Raw genomic sequence first — 26,894 nt, forward strand, 5'->3', positions numbered from 1 at the left:
GGGTGGAGGGGACTTTTACCCTAGTTGTTCCTCTGGGGACGGCTGCGGTGGCCAGCTTGTTGCTAGTTCTGACCTAACCGTCTGGAGGCCTGGGGAGTCTGGCCAGGGAGCCGAGCACTCAGGGGGTCGGGAAGGCACCCTCCTCCGCGGCCTGCAGATGAGCAAACGACCGACTGGACAGAAGGTCTCCCTTCCTCAAAAGCATGGAATTGGGGAGAAGAGTCTGTGCAGAGGCTGGCGAGGGCCTGGGGGCAGGGTTGGTAGGTGCTCAGCAAACACGAAAACTGCTGAATCGTTCACTTGAAAATGATGAGTTTGATCATGAGAATTACATCTCAATAAAGAGCGAGAAAAATGCAGATGCAAGGATAAAATTAAAGCAATGTAATGTCACTCTTACTAATGAGAGCGAGGACATTTTGGGGCACAGCCTCCCGGCTGCTTCCTACAGGGCTGTATTTATTTGATTAATCTATGCACACTGGTTTATAACCTTTTTTTTTTTAATGTGAAACTCAACATCCTCACTTGGGTGTCTTGGAGACATCTCAGATCTAATATCTGAGCTCACAACTCTCCTCCGGAAACCGGGTCCTCCTCAGGAGGCCCCCACTTCAGGTGTACAGCCCTGCCTTGGGGGTCCTGGCAGCCACCAGCCTTTGACCCCCAGCAGGGAGCTGCCCTTGACCTCTGCCACCCCAGACACAGCCCCAGCCGTTCCCCTGCCTCCTCACAATCTGGTCCATGGCTGTTCAAACTCCCAGGCTCCTCCAGGGCCTCCTCGCCCACCAAACTCCAGGCAGAAGGGACTGGAGCCTGTGTTCCCAGGAGGGGCAGGTGTTGGGGACGGTGATCTGAGCCCTCCGTCCTGGATGGCTCCGGCTGAGGCATCTTCAGTGACTGGGCAGGAACCCTTTGGGCAGAAAACCCGGCCAGGACAGGGGGCGTGTCTGCTGGGAAGGCCCAGCACCTTTGGCAGGCGGTCCCCACCCAGGGGGCCTGAGACACCCTTGCCTGGCCCGCCCCTCAGCTTCTCCCTCTTCCTAAGCCATGTCCTCCCGCCCTCCCATCACTCCTAGGACGCCCCACCGTCCTGGTGGTCCCCCCACTTGCCACAGAGGCCCCTGCATCACCCGGCCCGACCTCCTTGGGCTGCGTGGCTCTCTGTGGTCTCATCCAGACTCTGCAGGAAGCCACCCCTGCCCCGCTCTCCGGAGTCCTGCGTCCCCAGCGCATCTCTGCTTGTATGTCCACTCCACATTTCACCCCTCACTGGTCCAGGAACGGACTCCTGCTCTCCTCCCCAAAGGCCCACTGCCCACTGTAGCAAACAGAAACCCCATGCTTCCGGTTGCTGGGGTCAAAACACTGACCCCCCTCCCTCTCCGGCCTCAGGCCTCCCTTGGCCTGTTGGCAGTGCCACTACCCAGAGGACACCCCAGCCTGGTGGGCGCTCTTCATGCCTCCCCTGCCTAACCTGCCCTGCCCCACCCCCGCTGGCTGCGGCTGCTGTCCCCTTTGACAGGTCCCCTCTGGCAGGTCTGCAACAGGGAGGGCCCCAGCTAGATGCAGTCAGACCCAGTCTGCCCTTGTCACCCAGCTTTGCCTTGCTGTGTGCTGTGGCCTGAGGGTCCCCCAAGGCCTCACGAGTTGCAATTCCTCCCCACTGTGAGGTGGAAGCTTCATCCGACTAAAGGTTTAGAGGGGAGCTTTGGGGAGGTGATTAAGATGAGGTGAGGTCACCAGGTGGAGTCCAGGTGAATCTGGTCAATCACACACACACACACACACACACACACACACCCCTCTTTCCACCCGACACCCTGCAACTGCCTGGGGCTCTGGCAGCAAGGCCAGTGCCCGATACACCCCTGGACTACGCACCTCCAGAACCTGGAGCCAAAATAAACCTTTTTTTTTTTTTTTTTTCCCCAGAAGCAGCAGGTGGCCCACCCAGGGTGGCAGGACCACTTCCCCCATGGCTCGCTCCTCCCCTTCTTCAGGTCACTGTTCAAATATCCCTTCTCAGTGAGGCCCCCTTTCCATTAAAAACCTCATGGCTCAGTGGGGCGTGGTGGCACCCGCCTATGATCACAGTGACACCGAGGCCGAGGCAAGAGGATCACAAGTCCCAGGCCAACCTGGGCAACTTGGTGAGGCCTTCTCAAAAGAAATAGAAAGGGCTGTGGGGGCTGGGGATGTGGCTCAAGCGGTAGCGCGCCCGCCTGGCATGCGTGCAACCCGGGTTCGATCCTCAGCACCACATACAAACAAAGATGTTGTGTCCACCAAAAACTAAAAAATAAACACTAAAATTCTCTCTCTCTCTCTCTAAAAAAAAAAAAAGAAAGAAAAAGAAAGGGCTGTGGGTATGGCTCAAGGGTAGAGCAGCTCTGGGGTCAGCCCCAGTATTGAAGAACAAGAACTCTCATTCCCTTCTTCTCGTTGGGTCACTCTGGGAGGCCGTGTATTTTACTCGTGCCATCTTTCTTATTGCTCGTGGGGCACGTTATATTTCACCTTCACATGTTGTTTGTTTATTGCTCACGTCCCCCTCCCCTCACCAGAGTGTGAGCTCCACATGGCGGGGTTTGTCTACATCCCCAGGGGCCTGGCACACAGGAGGTGCTCACTAAAGTACCCAATCTGCAAAGCCCCCCAAGCCCCCGACTCCTCCGGCAGCTGTTTCCATGTGTGTCCCCCAGAGCCGTCTCCATTCCTTGCAAGGTGTTGGGGTGCTGTGGACAGTCATGGTGGGGACCCAGTGCCCAGCACAGTGTCTGGCACATAGACAATGACCAACAACTACGCCTGGGATGAAACCTGGGTTTCTAGAGGATTTCAGTTGCTTCTCTGTGACTCATTCCAGCCACCTGCTGGTCCTCCCGCCTCCTTGCAGGCAAAAGCTCAGGCCTGGCTGTGAGCTGAGCCCTCACCATGGGTCTCTCTCTGGTGTCCACTCTGAATTGGTCCTCACAGTTGGGACATCCTGCTCCCAAGTCTACAGTGGGTCCTCCCAGCTGTGAGCCTAGATCCAGCTTTTGGGGGCCCATGCTCTCCCCACTTCCTCCACAGAATGGGCCCTCAAGCCAGCGAGTACTTCCTCCAGGCGTTAGCCTGAGCGAGGCCTTCCCGGGAGAGCTGAGCGTCTGGAAGTAGGAAAGGCAGCTGGACTGAAGGGCCCTGCTCAGGTTTCCTCTGGGTGGCCTGGACATCCGGAGGTCCCTACACTGGAAAGGTGGGGAGGAAAGAGCCCGCCTGTTTATGGTCATCCCTGCTGGCCCAGGTGGAGGGCGGCCCCATCTTCCCGCGCCCTCTGCCCCAGCCCAGGCTTCTGGCACCCCTCAGTCCTTCCCTCATTCACTGAGGTTGGAGGGAGGCCCTCTGGGGCCTGGAGATAGGGCTCCTGCAGGGACCTGTTCTCTAGTGGAGGGGCCGGCAACCCCTCAGCAGGAAACAGGTCAAGTGTGTGGCTGACGCCAACATAAAGCTGGGAAGGAGGATGGGAAAGGTCTGAACATGGGTTGACACTTAGGATGGGAAGGCCCTGCTGGACTCTCTCCTGGACCCCCACCCTGATCCACTGGCCCCTGTGCATCCAACTCTGGAGCTGGGGCCACTGACCTCAGCCTCACTTGCCCTGCCCAGGAGGGGTCCTTCCACACTGGCCAGAGAACCAGGGGAGGCAGGTCTCACCCTGTCAGCCCTGCTGAGATCCCTTCATGGGCGCTGGGGACAGAGGCCAGCTCCTTGGGTAGAGGGGCATTCCAGGCGCCCTTCGCTGTGGCCTCAGGCCACTCCAGCACAGGGAAGCGGCCCCTCCTCTGGGGTTCGGCCTCCCACCCACCTAGGTTGACTGAACCCCGACTTCCCCAGCCCCTCTCTCCGGGGGGGGGGTTGGAGGTCACCTTCCCCGGGGCGCAGGTAGCTGTCCCCCACTCCTCCCCTACTGCCTGCACTGCAGGGCCGGGCCTGCGAGGGATGGAACCGCGCCTGTCCTGTTGGCCACCGCGTCCCCAGCGCCCGACAAATCCGTGTCGAATGAATGAGTCTCGCCGGGCAGGGACCTGGCCTCACTAGCGTCAGACCTTCCGGGCCCTCCCCGCCGCTCGCCCACGGAGGGGGCCCCTTGGCAGAGCGGGTGGCGGGGCGCCCGTCCGGGACGCGGGGAGCAGAGGGGGCCGGCCGGGGCCGGGCGGCTGCGGGGGGGAGGTGGCGCCGGCGCTGAGTGGCGGCTCCGGGCCCACCCCTGGCGCGCCGGTGCGGGCGGGAGGCGGGAGGCGGGGAGCGCAGGGCGGCGGCGAGCGGCGGCGCAGCAGCGAGCATGTGCCGCGGAGCCCAGTAACCAGGGACGACCGCGGCTCCCGAGCGCCCGCCGCGGCGCCCAGCCCAGCGCAGCCCCGCGCCGCGGCGCCCGCACCGCCCGGACCTGCCCAGCGGCCGCCCGGCTCCCCGGGCCCCGCGCCGCGCCGCGCAGCGCGCCCCAGCCCCGCGCCCGGGCCGCGCGGGCACGGCGCAGACAAAGGCGCGGCCCCGGCCCGGCCCGGCCCGGCCCGCCGGCCCCCCGCGCGCCCCGCCCCGGCCCGCCCCGGCCCGCGCCGGCCCGGCCGCTCCTGCTGGGCGCCCCGACCGGTCCGGCCCGGGGGGCGGGGGCCGCGGCCGCCGAGGATGGGGAAATCCAACAGCAAGTTGAAGCCTGAAGTTGTGGAGGAGCTGACCAGGAAAACCTACTGTGAGTGCGCGCGCCAGGACCCCCGCGCGCCCCCGCGCCCCTCCCCCGCGCCCCCCGCGCCCCCGGCCTCCCGCGGCCCACCCCGCTCGCGCCCAGACCTCACGGGTCGCTCTCCGCCCCGCCTCCGCCCCGGGCCCCTCGGAAGCCCGGGCCGCGCCCCTGCCCCACACCTGGCCCCATTGTTCTGGCCCCCGCCCCCAGCCCTGGCAGTGTGCCGCCTGTCAGCGTGCGCGGGCTGCCCGCAGGCCGGGAGGGAACCCCGGCCCACCCGCGGCCCCTTCCCCGCAGAGCTGTCCGAAGAGGCAGGGGCAGTGCAAGGGCAGGGGGCGGTGGTCCCGGGAGGGGGCGCCCGGGTGCAGCGTGGCTCGGGCTGCGCGGAGCCGACTGGCAGGAGCGCGGCGGGTGGGTGATTCATGCATCACGATGCTGCTGCTGCTGCTGCTGCGAGGTTGGCCTGTCGCCCCCTCCCTGGCCCTGATCGTGTGTGGGGGGTGGCGAGACTTGGCAAGCGCTCATGGCAGTGACGGGGGAGAGGGGCGGGGGAAGGGTCCCTGGCACCCTGTTGGTTGCCGCATTTAGTCTGAATTCTCGGGTCCCATCTTACCTCCCTTCTTGTCTCCTTCACACCGGAAATGAGTTTATACAACTGTAGCTGATTCCGAGGGTTTGATCCTTTAACTGTTTGAGCAGCCCCAAAAGGAAGGTATGTCCCCTGTGGACGTCAGTGGATCAGTGCCTGTATCTCCTTCCACCTGCCCAACTTCACACTCTCCCCTGCTCTCCAGTTTCTCCATACCAGGTTTCCCCTTCCTGCAGCCTCTGGGAGGGAGCCCAGCTCGCCAGAGGTTAATTGCACTGCTTCCTGATCACCCTGTCTTTTCTGGGGATGAGAAGGGGGATCTTCCCTGGAAGGGCCTATGCCTGACTGTTGGGCTTGGAAGCGGGCAGTGGCCTGCGGATTGGGCTGTAACTCAGCAGATGTACCTGGGCAGCTCCATGGGCTGCACCACCCCTGGAGGCAGCAGACTGACTGCCAAGAGCGTGTGTAGACTTCAAGGCTTCAAGGTTGGGAGGAAGCTCTGGTGCATTGCACAGCCTCTCCCCCTCCCCCCACTCCATCAGTCTTCTGGGCACGTTTGCAGGTCTGGCCAAGCCCCTGCTTCAGCCCCATGCCCCTCGCCCCCATGTGCTTGGAACAAAGGGGACTTTCCCGAAAGTGCTGGTACTGGCTCTTCTCCAGGGGAATTGTGGGGTGGGCGGTCATATCCAGTACCCGCCCCTCAGAGGGCTGAAGCTCCTGGCCCAGGGGCCACTCTCTCTCTTTCCAAGGCAGACGTTGTTTTGTGAGGTTGCTGTACCCTCCTCGAAGCTCAGTCCTCGGCAGGCAGGCTGCAGGTAGGACCTCCTGCGTCCTGTCCCTGGGAGGCAGAGGGCACCATGGCTTCTCCAGGAATAGCGGTATCTTCTGCACCAGGCCGTCTCCAACAGGGTGGGGCAGGGAGCTGAGTGAAGCTGGGGGTCCTACTGATTGAGCACACTGTGCATGACATGTGGGTAGCACAGCGACTTGACAGTGGCCTATGTGTGGGTCCTATTGCTGTCACCACCTACAGATGAGGAAACCGAGGCTCAGAGAGGTGAAGGGGCATGCCCAAGGCGCCACAGCTATTTCCAGGTCCTTCTGGGACTTGCACTCAGTCTGCTGCTCCAGCGCTGTGCCCAGGGAGAGACCTTGGGGCCCACGCCAGGAGCTCCCCTGTGCTCCCTGTTAGGTTCCTACCCTGAGCCCGTGAGTGTAGATGCAGGGAGGGAGGGTCCACCCTCTCTCTCTGGGGCTGATCTGTCATCTTTGGGAGAAGTTGGGTCAACAAAGCTTTGTTAGGAGCTGGCACACTGGTGCTGGGCTGGGCTATTTTTAAAGGTCTTTGGAGACCTGGACAGTTTTGGTGAGGGAGAGAGCCTGGGTACGTTTCCTCTGTGGGAGCCCTTATTAGGGGTGGGGAAGTGCTGGTGGGCTCACTGCCTTCTCCCTGACCCTTTGTTGATGCCAGGTCCCTCAGGGCAGGCCCCCAGCCATGTGGCTGACAGCTGTCTCCTCCTCTGTGTTGCCACTTAGTAGGTCCACAGATAATTGTTGAATGGAAAGTCTTTGGGCAGGACAAGCAGAGGAAGCCTGCAGCCTGTCAGGCCCCCCCATGGGCTTCCCCCTGATGCTGGTGGAGCCGTCTGCTCTTTGTTCCAGGGGATTCTGGGTGTGGGGTCAAGAGAAGAGCTAAGGGGGAAGAACTTGCAAATGTCCCTGTCTCCAGGAGAGCTTGTGAAGCCTCAAGGTGCCTGGGCCGCCCTTCTAGGTTTCTGAGTCCTTAGTTCTGGCAGAGCGTGTGTGGCCCCCAGAGGGCCATGGGAGGAAGTTTGGACTTTTCCCAAGATGGGTGGGGAGCTCTGGAAGGGAGGTGAAATGGGCCCAGGAATTTGCATCCTGATGAGTGCCATGCAGACCTTGGTGGGGGATCCCTGGCTGAAGAACCACCGTTCTGACGTGTGCTGGGGTTCTCAGCTCCTGTGCACAGATGGCTACAAGGCCAAGTGGGCCCGGGAGCTTCAGGTGTTCACATCTGTGCCAACGCTGGGTGCCCTCGCTGGTGGCCGTTCTCCTTCCTGTGGCCTGTGGAAGAGCAAGCGGAGGCTGGAGGGCTCCCGCTGGGTGCCTCTCTAGATAGGTCTGGATCCAGCCTGGCAAATCCCTCTGTCTTTCAGGCTTAGCATCTTAGCAGGTTTTTTTTTTCTTCCTTTGCAGATAAGATTATTTAAATCAGTGCCTGGCAAACCGCCCCCGACCTTCCTGGGATAGTTCCTGCCCAGGAGGGGCAGGTTAGAGGATGGGGAGGAGCCCCCTCAGCCCGTCTCACCCAGGACTTAGGGAGCAGTGGTCAGCATTGCCAGACTTCTTTGAGGTCTGGCCCAACCTCTTGCAGCCTGTTGTATCCCTGGGTACCCAGGCGGTGGACAGGCCAGCCCCCTTGCTTCAGTGACCCTAATCTGCAAAATAGGTACCTGACTCCGAGGGGTGTGAGAAGTTGATGAGATGATAGACGGACAGCTTTGGCCTGCTGTAGGGCAGGTGGTAAGTGGTCAGCAACAGTGAGCGGTCATTATTGATTTTGTTGTTTTCATATACAGTTCAGCTTCATCTTGAACTGGTCTTTAATAAATGTCATTTCTGCACAGAAGAATCTTCCTATGGCTCAGGCCTTAGTGCCTGGCAGAGAAGGCATAGGAAGGTGGGATTGGGGTCAGGGGCCAGATGTCTGGCCCTTTCCTTGGGCATAGAGTCTCTCCTCTGGAAAAGGGCTTCTTGGGAGGCCTTGTAGCTGGGTGGTGTCTGGGTACTGGAAGGATTTTGCATGGCACCTGGTTCTGAGGGGACCCTTCCAGGCTCCTCTGGCAGCCACTGGTCCCCTGAGGCACGGGTCTCCAGCAGGAGGGGCACAGAGGGTCAGGAGCCATCCTTCCTGTGCAGAGACTGGTGAGGCTGGCCATGCGGGGGCTGGCAGGGCCACCGAGCCCGGCCTCCTTCTGTAGCCTGGTCCTGTTCTTTCTGCCACCATAGGCCTCTCCTGTCCCACCTGCCACCGGAGGGTCCTCCCCTCTGCTGTGTGAGGTGCCAGTTCTTTCCCTGGGCAAGGCTACCTTGGGTGGACCCAGCTTCCTCTGCTCCTGAGGCTGGGGTTGAACCCTCCTGGAGTGAGGTGTGGGCCATGGGGACACTGCTCGTGAGTGGCAGAGCGTGCGTGGCCCCCAGAGGGCCATGGGAGGGAGTTTGGACTTTTCCCAAGATGGGTGGGGAGCTCTGGAAGGGAGGTGAAATGGGTTGGAAAAGATCAATCTTGGCCACAGTTCAAAGATTGGATGGGCAGATAGTAGCTGAGACCTGAGGGGGTCACAGCAATGGACTGGGTGCCACAGGGGATGATACAAAGGACAGATTCCAGATGCACTTAGGAGGAAGGCTCAGGAGGACACGGTGCGCGGTTTCCGTTGCTATCTAAATATGTCATTATCTACTTGGTTTCCAAGTTTTAAAATCGGTTGGGAATGTTTGTCCACATCATTAACTGTTCTTGTAAAGCATGATTTTTAAAATGGTGCACCATGTGAATGCAACAGATTTTATTTAATCCCCTGTCACTGAACAGCTAGATTGCTTCCACCCCACCCCAAATATCAATAGTGTTGTGATGGACATTCTGTACTGAATCTCTACATATATCTCTCCTTACAGATCAATAGCCAAGAATGGGATTGTAGAGTTAAAGACTAGGAATATTTTTAAAGGCTTTTGATAAAAAATTGCTAAGTTGCTCTCCAGAAAGGATGTTCTGATTGACATTTTCAGCAGAAGTGGATGGGAGAGTGCCACTTTCCAACATTCTTGCCAGCCCTGGGTATTATTGTTTTTCCTAATTATTGCCAATTTTATGGGGAAGACAAGAGGAAGCGCACTGTCCAGTTGATTTCCTGGACTGCGGACATAGAATCCTGGAGTCTTTGAGCTGGAAGAGACTTGGGGTCATTGTGGTCCAATGTCCTTGTTTTACAAATGGGCAAATAGAGGACCAAGAGGTGTATCATCTCCCCTGTGGTCACAAACAAGCAGTGGCAGGAATCTAGGACCCTTGACCGTCAGGGTACCTCCCACTGTGCCATGGCTGGGGTCCAGAAGGACCCATCTTGTCCTAAATATCTCTAGAGCTCGGTAAAGAAAACTCTGTGTCTGTTAAAAGGGGTACCTCCTTAGTGCCGCCAGCAGGTGAAGCAGTCTGCACCTCCTGTGTGAGGTCTGTTTCCTGGGGCAGAGAACATTCTAAATGAGCATGCAGTTTGCAGGTCGCTTGGAATTGGGGTCAGATCGTGGCTGAGGGCAGGACTGAACAGGACTGAGGGCTTCAAGGTCGACTCTGCCACTTTCTGGCTGTGTGATGTGGAGGTCGCTTACTGCTCTGAGCTCCGGGTGCCTCAGGTGTGAGACGGGTGGATGGCAGTGCCTTCCCACGGCAGCAGGGCCTGGCACATAGCAGGAGCTCACTAAACGCTGTGCTGGCTGCACCAGGGGACAGGAGTCCTTGGCCACCTGCTGGGCAGTCACAGGGCCAGCTGTCCCAGGCCCTCGGCTCAACCGGGGTGAGTGTTCATGAATGGGCTCTGCATCTGGACCATCTGTGTTGACAGCTTGATCCTTGTGCCGCGGCCCCTGGCTTGAGGAGCTGAGGTGGGGTGTGGTGGAGAGCAGGCTCCCCAGTGCTGGGCTTAGGACCCTTGAGCACACGGGCTGGGACGGGGCAGCCTGCCTGGGCTTCGGTCCCAGAGCCACTGTGGCCAGGACAGTGACTTTGGAGTCACTCATCCCTTCTGGGACTTGGTGTTTTTTTTCTGTACGACTTTCTGATTGCCAGATGGTGAGACTCCATGGGGAAGCTACCGCAGGGCCCTGGTGCCTGATGACCTGGGCCATCTCAGCCTGGGGCACGATTCGTGGCTTCAGAGGCCTCAGGGTTCTCACCTGTAAGTGGGGGCCCAGAGTGTCCTTCCAGCATAAGGTGGTGAGAGTAGACGTTGGACTTGGTGGCCCCCTTGGGCTGGCCCCTGGCTCATCACAGTGATGGAGACTCTGTAAGTGACACGTGATCAGAGGCCGTGCTGCCGTGGGGTTGGTGCTCAGCGTGGCCTGTGTGACCGGGCCCCGTGTCCTGTTCATGGGCTTTTGTCCTTGACTGTCCCCCGAAGCCCAGCGTGGTCCCTGATTTATAGATGAGTACAGGGAGGCTCAGGGGGGACAGGAATGGCCCGTGGCCACTCTGGTGAGTGGCGTGGCCAGGTTTGAGCCCTGCCTGGACCCCTGGGCCCTGGAGCAGGACCGTGTTCCACTGGGAGGCGCCAAGAAGCCTCGAGGAGTTGTGCGGGTGCGTGTGAGCCCGGGTGGGTGCCTGTGTGGGTGTCGCAGGCAAGGTGGGCGCTGTGGGTCACGTGTGCAAGCTCTGACTCACGTGTGCACGCACCGAGTGTGAGTGATGGGGTCGTGGCCTGTGTCAGGAGTGGGTGAGCAGCACGTCCATGCACGTGTGTGCCAGTGCGTGGAGCCACACCACTTGGGTTGTAAGTGCAGGTTGCCGGGGGCGGGGCGACACGGCTGCTCCTGCCCTGGCCACTGTGGCGCTGGGAGCCCAGCTGCCCGCGGGCGTGGCCATCGTGGGAGGACCTACGGTAGTTTACCCAGGTGTACTTGTGCTGAGAGTGCCGAGGCGGGTGTCTCCCCGGGGCTGGGCGTGGGGACTCCTGTGCCACTGTCCGGGGGCCAGGAGGAAACCCGGGATGGCTCAGGCTGTGGCAAGGCCTTCCCGCGTCAGTAGCCATCTGGGGCTCAGGCTTAGACCTTGGCAGTGCCCACCTCCTGTGGCCTCTGTGGGCTTCCTGCTGAGGGCAGTGAGTGTCCCGTCGCTGGAGGCATCCAAGGGTCAGATGCTGGCGAGGGGCCTTGTGTTCCCAGGATGGGTGTGAGGTTGGACAGTGGACACCTTTTCTGTGGTGCTGGGGATGGAACCCAGGGTGCCCTACTGCCGAGCCACATCCCAGCCTTTCTGATGTTTTGAGACGGAGACTCACTAAGTCGCTCAGTCAGGCCTGGAGCTTGGGGTCCCCCTGCTCTTCCTCCTGTGTAGCTGGGGCCGCAGGTGTGCGCCACTGGACCTGTCCGTGTGGGTAGGGAGCCCAGAGCCCTGCTGGTGCGAGATGTCCTGTCTCTGTGGGGACGCTGGGGGTGGCTTCTTGGGCCCCTCTGGGAGGGAGCAGAGCTGAGGCTGGTGGAAGCCATCGAGGGGGCTTGGGGAGCTCCAGGGACACTTGTTCTCTGTCCCCTGTTCCCCCTGCCCCCCTCCTCCGCCCTCTCAGCTCAGGACTCACAGGGCCTCCCCGTCCGAGCTCAGGAGCAGTGACCCCTCCCCATGGTGTAGGTTCCGTCCTGCTCCTCGCAGGACACCTGCAGGCCTGGGCTGGGGTGGGATGTGGCCTGAGAGGGCTGCCACTTGCCCTGCCCAACTTGGCACAGCCTCGGTGCTTCAAGAAGTGTCTGTCGGACACAGGAAGAGACCGAGTCTTCACAGGCACCGTGTGGACTCAGATGACCAGGCCCGTGGAGGGCTGGGCCCTGTTGCGGCTTTGGGGGGCTGTGCAGGCCCAGCCTAGAGCTGTCCATGGGGCAGGTCTGTGAACATCGGCTCCATATGAAGAGCTTCCCTGTGGGTCACCTGGGTTTGCCACCTTCTCCCTGCCTGTGGGGGACTCCCCAGTGCTGACCAGTCCCCCCAGGGGGGTAGTCAGGGAGCTGTGCCTTCAGCTGCCCCACTCAGGACCTTGGGCTCTCCAGCTGTCCCTCTGTGGGAGGGGAGGGCACACTTCTCAGCGCCCCCGGGTGCTCCCTGTCGGGGACCCAGTGGGCTGTCCAGGGCAGGCGCAGGGCAGCTGCTGGATCAGGCCCTTCTGAGCGCCAGGAGGCTGGTGGGGCGTCCAGGCCCTGCGTTCTGGGCTTGCCGGAGGGGGAGGGGACAGCGGGAGGAATGTGGCTTTGAGGAATGTTTAACCCAAAGCAGAAATAGCTCACTGCTTTTTTTTCCCGGGCGCCACCGCTCAGGGTGCCATTCTCTCCCTGTAGCCTAGGGGCCATGTCCACCCTGCTCCTCCACAGCTCTGGCCTTCTGGGGACAAAAAGTGGCTTAAACAAAACAAAACAAAACTGAGAAACACCCTTGGGAACCAGAAAGAGCTCTGCGTTTGGAGCAGCCAGGTTCAAGGCCCTCCATCTTGCTTCCCAGGCCGGTGACCACTTCCCGTCTGAACTCTGCTCTTTCTCTGTGCATCTGGGTGGAGGGACGTCGCGCCGACATGCTTGGCTGGCTGGCTGGTGTCAGAGCTCGGGGACCTGTGGGGCTGGGTTCAAATCCAGCCCTTCTGCTGATGAACGCGGCCCCCTCACCAGGGCCCTCCCCGGGAAGCCTGGGCTCCGTCTGTAAAATGGGCTCGTGGGGCTGCTCCTTGCAGGACGGGGTGGACGAGCGTGAGGATGTTGGTGAAGAGACGGAGCCCCGGCCTTCGAGTCCCTCCGTCGGCCTCTCGTGGCTTCTCAGATCAAGTGGGAGACAGTGCCTCTGGTGAGCGGGTGTCCCTGCTGGCGGGTGAGCCCGGGCTGTGCTTTGGGGCAGCCGGGGGGCAGCTGAACGTCTGGGCCATCTGTGAGCCTCCTCCGGCTGGCCCTGGGACCCCCCACCCCCACACAGCTGGCACCAAAGCCCACGGGATATTTCTGTGGAATTGTCCGTGGGTCCAGCTGTCCTCCTGGGACCTGGTGGTGACAACCTGTTTAAGGCTTCCACTTAGCCAAAGCACGTGAGGATGGAGCCCGGGTCTGCGTGGTCCACTCTCTCTCCTAGGAGAGCCCCGAGTTAATTTGTCAGAATGAATCAAACCACAGACGCGTAACTGAGCAAGCTGTGGACGGACGCAGCTTCTCCCCCACCTCAGGTCCCACTTTCTGCCCTGTCCAGCCCCTCCCCCTCCCGGGCTGGCCGGGATCTTCCCCGTGTCTGGGGGGTCCAGGGCTTCAGGAGGCCAGGCCGCGGGTGGCCCCCAGGCCCCCTCCACCTCCTGGGGTCCCAGCCGCCAGCCAGGCCCCTCCTTCCAGCCTATCTTGCACCTGCCTCTTTGTAGGAACCAAAGATCCCTGTTCAAAGGCAGGAGAGGGGCTATTTTTGGCACCGTGGGGGGAACAGCAAACGCTTTCCTTCTGTTCAAAAATATATGGTGTGTGCTGGCGAGCGAGGCGCTCGGGGCAGAGCGCTCAAAGCCCTGCCCGCCCGGCTGCTGTCCCTCGGACGAGGCCCGGCCTCCCCTGTGGCTCTGCAGCCCAGGCCACCCGGCACCTATTGTCTCCACACTGCCTGGGATGTGGCCAGTGCCAGCCGAGTGGACATGATCTTGATCAAGGCCAGCAGCAGCCATCAGGATGAGCGAGGAGCCTGCTCAGGTGCTGCCCTGGCCCCTGTTTCCTGGTCTGGCTCAGCCGAGCTGGGGCGGACGCATGCCGGGGAAGGGCTGGGGGTCCTGGGTCCTGAGGGAGGTGAGTCTGGCCATGGGGTCCACGGGCTGCCTCGGCACCCCTCTCTCCCTGACAGAAACTGGCCGTGAGCCGCTGCCTCTGGCCCTGCCTGTGATGCTGGGGCACAGGGCAGGCGGACGGCTGGATTTCTGGGCCTCCTGGCACCCACAGTGGCTGGGGACGCAGACGTGAGGCAGAATGAACAAGGCTTCACAGGATGTCACGAGCATCCGCCTGGTCTGAGGTGCATCTGGAGGACTTCCTGGAGGCAGTGGCAGTGTCTCGGCTGAGCACGAGGTGGGGGTGCCGGAACTACTGAGCTCATTCCTGTTTGCCTGGAATTTAACGGGGCGCCCTGGATCTGTGTGGGTTCTCCTTGGCAGCCCTTCCTGAGGGTGAGGAGGCCTCCGGGAGGCACTCACAGGTTGGGGGTGGTTTGTGTGGGGACAGCAGGTACCGCATCCCCATGTCCTGAGGCATCAAGTATGGCACTCTGAGGACTGGATGGGTGGATATGGTGTGATGGCGGGGAGGCAGGGGCTGGCCCAGAGAGAGCTGCTGACCAGAAGCAGAGTGGCTGTGCCTGGCCCCATGGGCCCTGGGCCTGGGGCCTTGTGTGGGCGGCAGTTTCCTGGTCTGCACTGCAGGGGGCGTGACTCCGGCTGCAGGAGGGGCCTGCTGAGCAGGGCAGGGGTCAGCGGAGCTGAGGGGCAGGTGCACTTGGTACTGGAAGGACCAGCAGGTGTCAAGGTCACCATGGTCAAGGTCACAGTCCTGCTTTGGTGACTCCAGCCAGGTGATGGGTGTATCCCGTCCTCTTGGGCCCCACCCTCCTGTGGAGCCAGCTCCGGGTCCTCCTGCTCCGTGACAAGCACTGAGATGAGTCACTCCTGTTGTGCCTCCTCCTTGAGGGCAGGGCACAGGCACCTCCGCCCTGGGCTCGCCTGGCAGAGGCCTGAAGCTGCGCCCAGCACCCCCTGCTGGTTGGGGCTGCCTGGATCCCAGCCTCTTGGCCAGATGCCCTGGAATTCCTGCCCTAGAACCTTCCGGGTCGCTCCTGGAGCTGATTGTCTAGTGCAGCTCAGGGACAGAATCTCGGTGCCTGCAGTCTCCGGAGCATCCTGGGCAGAGGGGACAGAGGGGGACGTTCCCCTCCAGGCCCCTCCCCCGCTGTAGGCGTCCCTGTCTGTCCGGCTGGCTCTCTCCCTGGGTGCCCCTGTCCTGGCTCTCTCCCTGGGTGGGGGCTCTGCGCCCTTCTCTGCTCAGTCTGGGGACTCTCCCTGCCCTCTCCCTACTCCTGCTTGGAGGTTTCCTCACTCTCTTGTAGTGACATCAGGGACTGGGACTGCTCTGGCTTCTGCCCCAGCTGTGACGGAGACCAGCCTAGCATCTCTGGCCTGCTCCCAGGGCTGGACTGAAGGGGGAGGGTGGAGGCTGGAGGCTGGAGGGTGGAGGATGGGCAGTGGAGGCTGGGCGATGGGGGAGGCAGTGCCACAGGTGGGGTGGGCAGGAGGGCAGCAGCCTGGCCATGGCTTCCTGTGGTGCCCACACATCCTGGGTGCCCACCCATCCTGGGTGCCCACATTATTGGCCTGGGTCCTCCTGCCTTGCCGTTGGTGGCCATGACACCTTTATTAATGATAGCAGCAGTTGTTAACGTTTGGGGACACTTGCTGTGTTCTGCCTGGATGGCACCATGTCTCTGGATCAGCAAGATGTGGTGTCCCACGGTGCCTTGAGCCTCACTGTGTTCTGTGTGGTCTGAGTTGGGGACCCTGCCATCCCTCTTAAAGATCTCTCCCTTCCTCTCTGGGGCGGCTCTCACACCCCTCCCAGGGAGCCCACCCTGACCCTCTGGCTAGGCTCCAGGAATCTAGAGGAAAGGCCCCCCCCACTGCCGTCCCCAGGTCTCCAGGGCCTTAAGGAGGCAGATGGGTCCCCCACTTCAGGACCACGCCCGGGACTCTCTTGGAAGATTCTGAGTGGTGATCCGAAGGCTCTACCCAGGCAGACCTGGGGCTCCGTCTTGCTTGAGGAGAGGGAGGAAGAGGGCGGCAGGTGGGGCGGTGGGCAGGTCATTGACTAGCAGGGGTCACTTTGGGTTTTGGAAAATAAAAGTAGCCACGTCTGCTTTTCAACTTACCCAGCCAACTCGGCCTGAGCGTTCTACAGGAGCACACGCTGAGCACCTACTGCATGCCAGTCGCTGCTCTGAAGAGCTGCCCCTCTGGGTGCCCAAATCCCGCCCCTGGGAGCTGCGCTAGGACAGAGACACATAAAGGAACTTTGTGTTTAGACTTGGGTCCCCTCCCCAGGATATCTCATTATTTATATGCAAAGATTCTAACATTAAAAAAAATCAGAAGCCCAAACCCTTCTGATCTGAGAAGGTGAGGCTCGGCCTGCGCAGGACTCAGGCGGGAGGGGGAGGACTCAACTCCCAGGACATGTTTGGGGGTGTCTTATACCCCCACGTCTCTAGCCACACGGACCTGCCTGGCTCTGGTCCCAGGGCCAATGCAGATGCAGTTTGGCCCATGGGCAGGTGGCTTTCCCTCTGGGACCCTCAGTTTCCTTATCTGGGCAGTGGAGGTAATCAGGGTCCTGGCCGCACATCAGGTGGACATTGGGTGAGATCTGTGTCCAGGCTGGGCATGCAGTGAGCACCGCAGGGCAACCTCTTGTCGTTATTCCTGGAGACCACAAGGCAAAGCACCTCTTCCTCCAATTTTACATGAAAAAAATTGGGGGGGCGGATTTTTTAAACTTACATAGAATTTAAAATCAATATGTATCATAACTTCATTCTTAGAGTAAAACACCCACAAATGATGGGGCAGATGCAAAATCTGCAGAAATAATTGAGCCAGAACACAAGATTTGAACTAAACCTTGCTTCCCGTGGTTGCTTGAACTGGGGGTGCCACCAGCCATCTCCCCTTGAGGGCTCTGTGAGGGACATCTTTAGGACTCCCTGCACCACAAGGTCCTCTGCAGGGACAAAGCACATTCACCGACTTGTGAGCTCTTTGGAATGGAGACTTTGATCTTCATCTCTTTGTCAGATGAGAACATTGGGGTTCAGTCCCCAGGATTCAAACAAGCATTCTCTCCCCCTCCCCCCCCTCGGTGCTGAGGTTTGAAGTCAGGGCCTCACACATCAGGCGGGTGCTCTACATTGAGCCACGTCCCCTTAAGCCTTGTTTTCGAGGCATCTAAGCAGGGAGCAGGCCGAGGTGCGGCCTGGCTGTCCGGGAAGGGGTGCTTGGATGGGCAGGTGCTGGGTGCTTTCTGCCGGACTGTGCACTCAGGGTGCTCAGCCAGTGCTTGCCAGGGTCTGGGGGGCTTGGCATGTCCCTCCTTGGGCACAGTCAGCTCTGGGTCCGATGGAGCTGGCCCCATTTCTCTCCACCACTGCTGTTCATGTCGTCTGGGTTGAGCCAAAAGTCCCCTTGGGATCCAGGTGTCTCCGAGTAGCCTCTCACACCTGAGCTCTCTGAAGGACCCGCCTCCTTTCTCTGGGGTTAGCAGGAAGTGACCTATGGTGGCATGCGCTAGCCCTCGGTGGCGTCTCCCACGTGGAAGGCAGTGAGCCCCTGGCATCTTACGCTAATGCCCTGCCCAGCCCCGTGCGGCTGCAGCCGCCTCTCCGTGCCCGGTACTGGCAGTGTGCTGGTCGCTCTTGCTACCTGCATCCTGTGGCCCTTACTGCAGGAGAGGAGAGCATGGCTCAGAGGGCCAGAGCACTGTCCTGCAGCCACCAGGTGGACAAGGCCCTTGGTGAGGGAGGGTGCATCCTCTGGGGACCTCAGGCATCCCTCAGCTCAGGGATGGAGAACAGGTCCCAAGAGCCAGGGGGAAAAGCTGGCCCAGCCGTGGCCAGGGACCACCCCGACTCACCAGGTCTTATGGTCCAGAGGACCTCTGTCCCCCAGACACTCTAATGAGTGTCCCCAGGAGGGCTCAGCCATGTCCTGCAGATCCCGGCTGCAGCTCCCAGCATGGAGGCCAGGTGCTAGGAGGGAGGGGAGGAGGCAGTGCTGGGGGTGGGCAGGAGCAGGGCCAGGGCTGATCGGAGCCGGCCACCTGGTTACCACAGGGGCGCAGCAGCCCCCCCCCCAGACTCCTGAACTTGCGAGGTGCTGACGGGATCCTGCAGCGGAGGCCAGTGCAGTGGCTCCTGTGTGTGGGCAGCAGGTGGCGTCCCTGGGTTCCCAGCAGGCGGGCAAGCAGCACCAAGGCTGGGTGTGAGGCGCCGCAGGCCGCCTGTCCTTCCTGTTGACTGCTGTGTGCCCAGTGCTGGGCACCCGGCTGGCGCAGCGACCGTGGGTGGAAACAGCTCACGCCAAGGAGGCTGGGCCGCTGCCACCCTGCAGGGAGCAGGGAGGCCGGAGTGAGGCTGAGGGGAGCGCTCCTCCTGCGTCAGGGCCCGGGCCTGTGGCTTGCCCAGGGCACCCGGGGCTCTCCACGGGGTATCTGTGGGGAGCAGGGGGAGGCTGGGTGGGGTGTCGTCCTGGCAGAGCATCCAGCAACACCCGACCTCAGGACTGTGCTGCCTGCTGCCTGCCCGGCACCCCTGCCCATGTCCCCGCGTGCGTCACCTGGGAGAGCACTCCCGAGGGCTCCACGTGGAGCTGAGGCTGCCTGTGCCTCCTGGTGGCCCACCTTCCTCTCTTCCTGCCACCCTCTGCTGTTCCCAGGACACGGGGCTGTCAGGGCTTTGTCCCCACTGGTGGGAAGGAGCCTGGCCCGTTTCCGTCCTGCACAGGTCACCTTGTGGAGGGGACCAGATCTCTGCTGCGCCTTCCTGGGGCGGGAAGGGTCAGATGGAGGGGACAGGGGATGGAGGTGGGGGGCTGGGCAGGGGCAGGGGCAGGCTGGGTGGGAGGGCTGGGAGGGGAGCAGGCCAGCTGGCCAGGCCTTCTGGAGCCGGGGCGGAGGGCGTTTTTGCGGCTGTGCAGGACTGCTGGGTGGGGCAGGAGAGGGCCTTCTTGGGATGGGGCCCTGGAGGAGGAGGTGGGGGAGACCGCAGGCCAGTGGAGCCAGAGGCCCCTGGGCTGGATGAGAGGCCTGGCCAGAGAGGAGCCTGGAGTGACAGGGCAGGGTGCTGCTCTGTCCCCAGAGAGTGTGAGGAGGGGACCCAGTGGAACCCTGGGGAAGCCCAGGCGTCCCCGAGGGAGCAGTCAGTAGGCAAAGGTGTCAGGGTGGAAGGCACCTCTGGGGTCAGTAAGAGGGTCGCTGGTCGGGGCTGGGGATAGAGCTCAGTTGGTAGAGTACTTGCTTCACATGCATGAGGCCCTGGGTTCAATCCCCAGTACCAAAAAAAAAAAAAAAGAGGTCGCTGGTGGCAGCCCAAGTGTCCCTGCCGTCCCCTCTTGGGTCACTCAGCCCGAGGATCCCTTGCTGAGGGGTTTTCCTTCGGCTCCTGGGGGGATGGGATGGGGCAGCAGGAGATGTTCAGGGCAGCTCTGTGTCTGGAGATTGCCACTGGGCGGGGCTGGCCGCCGGAGGGGTGGCCGGAGGTCTGCCATCTGCCCTCCGTCCCTCCTGCCGCAGCCGCGCCCCTGCGGGGTCCCCAGCCCCTGCTCTCTGTTCCCACCAGCTGTCTGTTCCACGTGCTTGAGCTGAGCTTCATCCGGGATCGGGGGATTTTGCTTTAGGGAAATGAGACTCAGACTCGATGTCTGTCCTGGCTCCGGGGACGGGCAGACAGGAGCTGCATGGAAGGGAGCAGAAGCCCAGGAGCTGCCCGGGGGAGGAGGCCCTGGGCACTGCAGCCTCGCCGCAGCCTGGCATCAGATAGCCTGCCGGCCAGGCTGGCGGACAGCAGGGGCTGGGCCTCCCCTTCCCCTCCGCAGCCCCGTTCTCAGCGGGGCCAGTGGAAGCGGGTGGAGTGGACACCTCGCCCCCCTCCCGGCTGGGGCTGCAGCACCCTCCCACCTCTCGAGAGCCCCTCCCCGTGGCTGTGCCTTGGGAGTTCATGCCCCGTCCTCGAGGGGAGGACGCCGGCTCCCGAGGACTGCCTGCACCCAGCCTCTGTCCTGGCTTTGCAGGAGCCCGGGCTGCAGGCAGGCCTGGGGGCAGGAGCGTGCTGAGGAACACGGCCCCTGAGGCCAAAGCCAGATGCTGGTGCAGGTCCACAGGGGGTGAGAGGCCAGCCCTGGCCCGGCGCAGGGCTGAGGGCAGCAGGCGTCAGCAGGGCTCACGTGTGTCCCTGTGCAGCGTGCTGGGCCGGGCTGGGCAGAGCCAGGAGAAGCACCTTGACCTCTGGGGCTGAGCGTCCAGCTGGGGAGAGACAAGGTGCTTCTACGGGGTCCCCGCCAGGGCTGTACCCCAAGTACACGCTCCTCCTGTCAGAGACAGCAGGTCGAGGCTGCGTGTCCCCTTTGGCAGTGAGCAGACCAGGCTCAGAGGCCAAGGCCACAAGGACCAGGAGGGCAGGATCCCTGGCCAGGGCCATTCCATTCATTGTGGCCCTTTATCCTCTTGGCCTGGTCCTGCCTTGGTCAGACCTCTGCCCCCTGTTGTGACACTTATGTGGCACATAAGATCCCCTGTGGAGGGGGCCCCCGGGGCCTGGCCGGTCAAGAGGCTTGCTAGGAAAGGATGTCTCTGCTGGGCTGGGGACGATGGAGAGGGGCTCCCTGGCATCAGAGGGGAGGAGGGAACAGGAGCTGGGGCAGGGGCCACTGGGTTGGGTGTGGGCAGGGGACCCAGGGGGCTGGCCTTCCTGTCCAACCAACCCTGAGCCCTGAGCCTTGGGCTTGGACCCAAGGAGGGAAGGGGGTGTGAGGTCGAGGCTCTGGGGAGAGGGGAGGGGCCCAGGCTTGGGGCTGCTGCCCAGAAGGTCATTGTGGTGCCTGGACAGCGGGGGGAGGTCACTGTGGTGCCTGGACAGAGGGGGGAGGTCACTGTGGTGCCTGGACAGAGGGGGGAGGTCACTGTGGTGCCTGGGCAGAGGGGGAAGGTCACTGTGGTGCCTGGACAGCGGGGGGAGGTCACTGTGGTGCCTGGGCAGAGGGGGGAGGTCACTGTGGTGCCTGGGCAGAGGCCAAGGCCCAGGGAAGCTGGACCCCATGAGGCTTCCCTCACCCTGTGCCCGTGGGGTCATAGCTGCGAGGGCAGGACCAGCCCTTGTGGCGTTGTGTGGGGGCGCATGGGTCGACAAACATTTTCCCCCAACTTTTTCTTTTGAAATATTATGCAGCAAATCCCTGTGCATTGGATCCCAGGCTTCGTGGCTTTCACCTCCTTGGTAAATTAGCAGAAGCTGCGGACACCCCGTCCTAAACACCGAGGGGCCCAGCAAGAGAAAGGACACTCTCCCACGTAGCCTCCCTGCCCTGTCCACCCCTAAACGGTCAACAGGGCCCCGGCTGAGCCTCCTGCAGCCCGCCCGGCCTCCCCACCTCCACCAGCCTCCATTCCCTCCAGGTCCCAGGCCCCACCGGGCATCGGCAGGGCCCCCTGGTTGCCTCCTTGGCTTGGTCTTTTCTGGAACATTCCTCTGGCCCACGTGGCCTTTCATGGCAGTGGCTGATTGAAGGGTCCTGGCCAGTTGCCCTGTTGAATGTCCCACATTCTGGCTTTGTCATCTGTCCTCAGGATTAGACTCAGGTAAACCGTTTTGGCAGGAGAACTCAGTGGAGGACACGTCCTTCCAGCGCACGGAGGACGGACGGCCCAGGGTGGCCAGCCACTCTGCTCTTTTCAGCAGTGACATCTTCACTGGGTATTAGAGAATAAATGGCCCAAGTCGCTGGTGATTTTAGAGATATGATTGCTTAGGCAGAAGCGAGATCAAGCAATTGAGTAAAAACTAAGAGGGATGATTTCCAGAAAAATCTGGAGAGGATCCACACTGGGGGACAGGGAGGGATCTTTTGTTTTTGGTGCCAGGGATTGAACTCAGGGGTATACTCAACCACATCCCCAGCCCCCTTTGTTTAGAGAAAGGGTCTCACGAGTTGCTTAGGGCCTTGCTAAGTTGCTGAGGCTGGCTTTGAACCCTCAATCCTCCTGCCTCAGCCTCCGTGGGATTAAAGGGGGTGTCGGAATGGCGGGGACTGCGGACCACCTTGTGGCAGGGCCTTGGCCATGTTTCTCACGTCCCCTTGGGGTGGGGTGGTGGCTGGTGGGCAGAGGCCTGGGTTGGATGCAGGCCTGCTTGGCCTCTGCAGGGCTGGGGTGGGTGGCTACGCCCCAGAGAGGTCCCTATCTGTTGCCCTCCAAGGTCCTCCAAGGCCCCAGATGTGAAGCTGCTGGGATTGCTGGCCGTGGCATGGGGCCAGGGGACACTGGAAGCCTCAACTGTCTCCTGAAGGCTAATTAGTTGCTCAAAGTGTGCATAGGGAGCATCTCCCCGGCCAGCTCATGTCCCCGGGGCTTGGCCACCTGCTGATCAGTGGACCTGCCATTCAGGCCCTTGCTTAGGTCACACGGGGTCCGGCAGCTCCTTGGCTGACTCGGGGTGGGGTTGGGGACCATACTGGCCATTCATTCTGGGCCTGGAAGCATCATCCTGGCCTGCCTCTCCTGGCAGGTGACTCAGGTGCCCTCTGACAGGCAGGCTGACCCCCAGAACTCTGTCTCCTCCCGGGGGAGATGGGTCCCACCTCGCTGTGGGATTCTGGTGCTTTCTAATCCAACCTTCCCAACGTGCCCACGTGCAGATGAGGAAACCGAGCTTCAGACGGGAGGCAGTTTCCCCAGGGTCGCACAGCTGGTGAGTTCTGGGCTTGGTTTGGACGTGGGTTCACTGGCCGGGCTCCAGAGCTGGTGGCCCTGAGCTCTTGGCTGTGTAGTAGTGGGCCACCTGTGTCCCCAGATTCCTGCAGGGGGTAGGTCTAGGGCAGCCTGTCCTGGGTAAGACCAGGGACACCTTCCCTCTCTACCCCCAGGCCTAACCCCTCACCCTGTACCTCTGCCAGAATTTTCTCAGGGAAGTTGCATTCTTCATGCCAGGTCTGGGCTTCCAGGAGAGCCGCATCTCCATCATGGCCTGGCGCGCACTCGCTCTCTCGCGCTCTCTCTCTTTGGTACCAGGGATTGAACTCAGGGGCACTCCGCCGCTGAGCCACATCCCCAGCCCTATTTTGCATTTTATTTAGAGACAGGGTCTCACTGAGGTGCTTAGTGTTTCGCCATTGCTGAGGCTGGCTTTGAACTTGTGATCTTCCTGCCTCAGCCTCCCGAGCCACTGAGATTACAGGCCTGCGCCACCGCGGTGGCCCCGGGGCGGTTCTCATCCCAGGGTCTGATCTGGGCTCAGGAGCGGATGGGAGGCGGAGGCTCTCAGTGCACGCTGGGGTCTGATACGGGTTCTGAGTCCCACACCTGAGTTTGGACCCTCTTCCTGGCCTTGTGGGCCTCCGTGTCCCCACTTGGAGCTGGGGAAGGCCAATGCTATCTTCCCTTAGGCTGGGGCAGGGCCGCCCTGGGCGCAGGCCTGGTCACAGTGGGCGCTTGGTGTTTGGTGGCTGTCTGAGCAGTTTTCGTGAAGTGACCTCCCCCGGCCTGTGTGGGCAGGGACAGCTCCGGGCCCGCCTGGCTCCACCTGTGCGCCTTCTGTGCGCCTGCTCACTCCTTCTCTGCCTGCCGCCCGTGAGCTCATTGGAGCTCTCCGCCCCACACCTGGGGACCCAGGCACTTCTGCACCTGATAGGATGGGGTCCTGGGCCAGCGCCGTGTGGCAGGTACCGCTGCCATCGTGCCTGCAAATGAGGAAACCGAGGCACAGGGTGCTCGGGAGCTCTCCCATGTCACATGGGCAAGGAGAGGGGCTTGAGGTGCTTGTTCAGTGACTTGAGAGAGAACCTGGGTTTGGTTCCAGCTTGACAGGTTCAGTACTTTTCAGAAAACCCCTTGTTTGGCTGTTTCATGGTCAGTACAGTGACCATTTGGGCTGGCTCCAGGGTCAGCAGTTTCTGTGGCTCCTTCCAGCTTTGGATTCATGCAATGACCACATCTTGCCAGTGGAAGAACCCGGACTGTCCACCAAGGGCCTGGGGGGTGGCAGGGAGGGAGGTGGCCCTCCTGCTGAGAGTGGCCCCCCACCTGGCCAGGTCCCCACAGGCAGGCGGGGCAGCCAGGTTGGACAGCCACCCTCCCTGATTGTCCCTGGGGACGGAGAGATGGGAAAGAATGTGCTTGAACGTTGGCTTCCTGGAGAAGTGACCGCGGCGTCCCCGGGTATTTCTGGGGCTCGCAGCAGCAGCACAGTGAGCGTTGAGAGGAGGGGCCAGCGCTGTCCCCTGCCCAGTACTCGTCACCTCTTCTTGTTCAGAGCAGGTCGGTGCCCTGAGCGGACAGGGAGGCTGCGGGTGGGGTGGACAGAAGGGTGGCCCCAGTGAGCACCTGCGTGTGCGGGGTCACCTGAGCTAATGGCCACTTTTCTGTTTTCTCTTGCAGTCACCGAGAAGGAAGTGCAGCAGTGGTGAGTAGCCGTTTACCCAAACTCAGGGGTGGGGACGGGGGCTTTGTGCTGATGGGGACAGAGTCCCGGTGCCCAGGACAGCATGCAGGGGCCTCGGAGCATGCCCATCCACACACCAGCCCTGTCCCTGGCTCGGTGCGGTCTCAGCTAACTGGTTTGGGTGGGGTGCTGGCAGTTAGGGCCTGGGGCACCCCCAGGCCCACTAGACCCTAGGGAGGGGTTAGGATGACAAGGCCGGGCCCAGCTTTGTCATTAAATGCTGTGTGGCCTTGACAGGTCTCTTCCCTCCTAGGGGCTCAGGTGAGTCTGCTCACAATGGCTGGGTGTAGGTCGGGCGTGGCGGGTAGATTTCCTCTGGGCGCCAGCTCTGGTCAGCCCGCGGTGGCTTGCCTAGAGTGTGTGTTAAGACGGATTCTGAGGTCGCTTGTCCTGGAGCAAATGGAAGGTTTTGCAGGGAGGGGTCAGTGAGGTCTGTAATGGTGTAGGGTGCCTGGCCTGGGTGATGCTGTCGGTCACTGTGCGATAGGGGGAGGACGGGGCTCCCGCTGTAAGATGAGCCCTGATGGGGGAACAGCTTGGAGGGAGGCCTCCCGGGCTCCTCCCGGGCCACCTCTGACACCCCCATGCCCGAGTTCACACTGTAGAAGGTGCAGAGCCATGTCCTGCGGGCTCTGCTGACCTCCGCAGGGGACCTGGCCAGGTGGGCAGTGATGGGAGGCTGAGCAGGCCGAGCCAGCAGCGGGAGGAGAGTGAGCAGCCACCCAGCTCTATCCCAGGACTGACCTCGTTTCCCACTTCCCGACTTCCCCAGGTGGGCGTTCCAGAACATTCCTGCTTCTAGGTCTCTATCCCTGGGTGCTCCCTTCCTGGGCTCCTCCTCCAAGGTGCAGCCTAGGACCCTCCTCCAGGAAGCCCCCCTGGACTCCCCTCTGGACACGCTCTTCCCTTCCTGCCGGCGGTCAGAGGGGCCGGGGCAGCCAGACCCTAGGAGGCCGGACACTGAGCGTGGTTATGTGCCGAGTGGCCCCGTGGGGTCCAGCCTGCTGGCTGCCCAGGCACGTGCCACCCTGCCCTCTGCCAGCCTGACCTGGTGACGTTCCTTGCGTCCCCTCGCTCTGTCCCTGCCGCTCCCCGGCATGGGCCCCCTCCTGGCTCCAGCTCCCCCTCAGCCTCCTTCCCGCACCCTCCCTGGCCTCTAGCTGGGTTGGGGTCTCTCTGACCCCCACTGACCCATGCTTCTCTGTGATGGCCTGTGACAGTGGTTAAATGTTTCTGCCCCTGTCTGCGTCCCCCAGCTCAAGGCTGGTCACCTTCGCCTGTCCTTCACTGTGTCCCCAGGGCCTGGCCACAGTGGATGCTCAGCCTCCGAAGGCACCCCCCTCGGTGCTTTGGGAGCACATTCCCGAGTGTGACATGGCCTGTCACCTCCACATGGCAGACAAGGAAAGGGAGGCTCACAGGGAGTCCCTCGCCCGTGCCTGGGGGGTGGCAGGGCTGCCATGACAGTGGGCAGCAGGACCCCAGGACCTGGCTCTGGCCCCGCTGAGGGAGGGAGGCTGCACAGGTCTCCTGAACCACGGGCGGTCCCCATCCTCTGGGGGCCGGGCGGGGGGCCGGGTTAGGGTCCTGGGTGGCCATTAGGAGACAGCCGTGACGTGGCCCTCCGGTGGGAGAAGGGTTCCTAGACCTTCCTTCCAGGGCAGGAAGAGGGCAAGGCCTGTCCTTGAGAGATGGGCACTTCCTCAGCACCCGTGGGTGACAGGGGGCACTCAAGGCAGCCCCACTTGTTTCCCCTCGCAGTCCCCTGGAGGAGAAGGTCCCATCTGCATCTCGGGGATGAGGACACCGAGGGCCCCCTGAGCTCCCAGGTGCTCCCCTGGCCGCCCAGGAGAGGCAGGTGGCCAGGGTGGGGGCTCGGAGCCGGGCAGCTGGCCGCGCTCTGACTTGCCCACACCTGGGCTGAGCTTCCTGGGGCCTCAGTGTCCCCGTCGGAAGGCGGGAGTGGGAGTCGGGCTTGGCGGACGGCATCAAGAGCAGATGCTCTACTTCGTGGGGGACGTTGGGAGGGCGCCTGGCGAGCGCGTCCCCGTGGTGTGCTGAGCAGCGCCTCCACTGCTGCCCCCATCTTAGCAGCGCTGGGGGGACCCCTCCTCACCGTGTTGATGGGGAGCTGAGGCCCAGGTGGGCCAGGGGAGGTCGCTCCCATTCACTCGCCAAGCGTTGGTGGAGCAGAGCTGCCCAGGGCCTGTCCCAGACGCAGGGTGACACAGACCAAGCCCCATCCCTGGACAGACACATCAGCACAAAGCAGCAGCATCTCAGGCTGAGCAGGGTGACAGGCCGGGGTCGGGGCTTGAGGGCAGGGTCCAGGCAGGCGCTGCCGGCTGCCAGCATTCGGGCCACTACCTGGGGGAGCACATGGCCGTGAGGCAGGGTCAGGCCTGGGAGGGGACCAGCAGGGAGGCCAAGGAGGCTGGCCTGTGCCTGCACACCTGCTCCTCACTGTGTGACACCTTCCCTAGCAAGCTCTAAAGAAAGAAAGTTCCAGAAAGTTCCGTGGACGTTGAATAAGTAGGCTTCGG

The 26,894-nt window shown here is 62.0% G+C and overlaps 1 protein-coding gene across 1 annotated transcript in view; it reads left to right on the forward strand.

Moving 5' to 3' along the window:
- The first annotated feature begins 4,668 nt into the window (after positions 1–4,668).
- Ncs1 (neuronal calcium sensor 1) overlaps positions 4,669–26,894 on the forward strand; it is a 38,712-nt gene continuing 16,486 nt past the window's right edge. Inside the window, exons 1-2 of the mRNA XM_027935467.2 lie at positions 4,669–4,732; positions 24,288–24,312. Of these exons, the coding sequence (XP_027791268.2) occupies positions 4,669–4,732; positions 24,288–24,312 (89 nt within the window). The remainder of the gene's footprint in view (positions 4,733–24,287; positions 24,313–26,894) is intronic.

This window comes from Marmota flaviventris, chromosome 13 (assembly GCF_047511675.1).
Source record: "Marmota flaviventris isolate mMarFla1 chromosome 13, mMarFla1.hap1, whole genome shotgun sequence".
Lineage (NCBI taxonomy): Eukaryota > Metazoa > Chordata > Mammalia > Rodentia > Sciuridae > Marmota > Marmota flaviventris.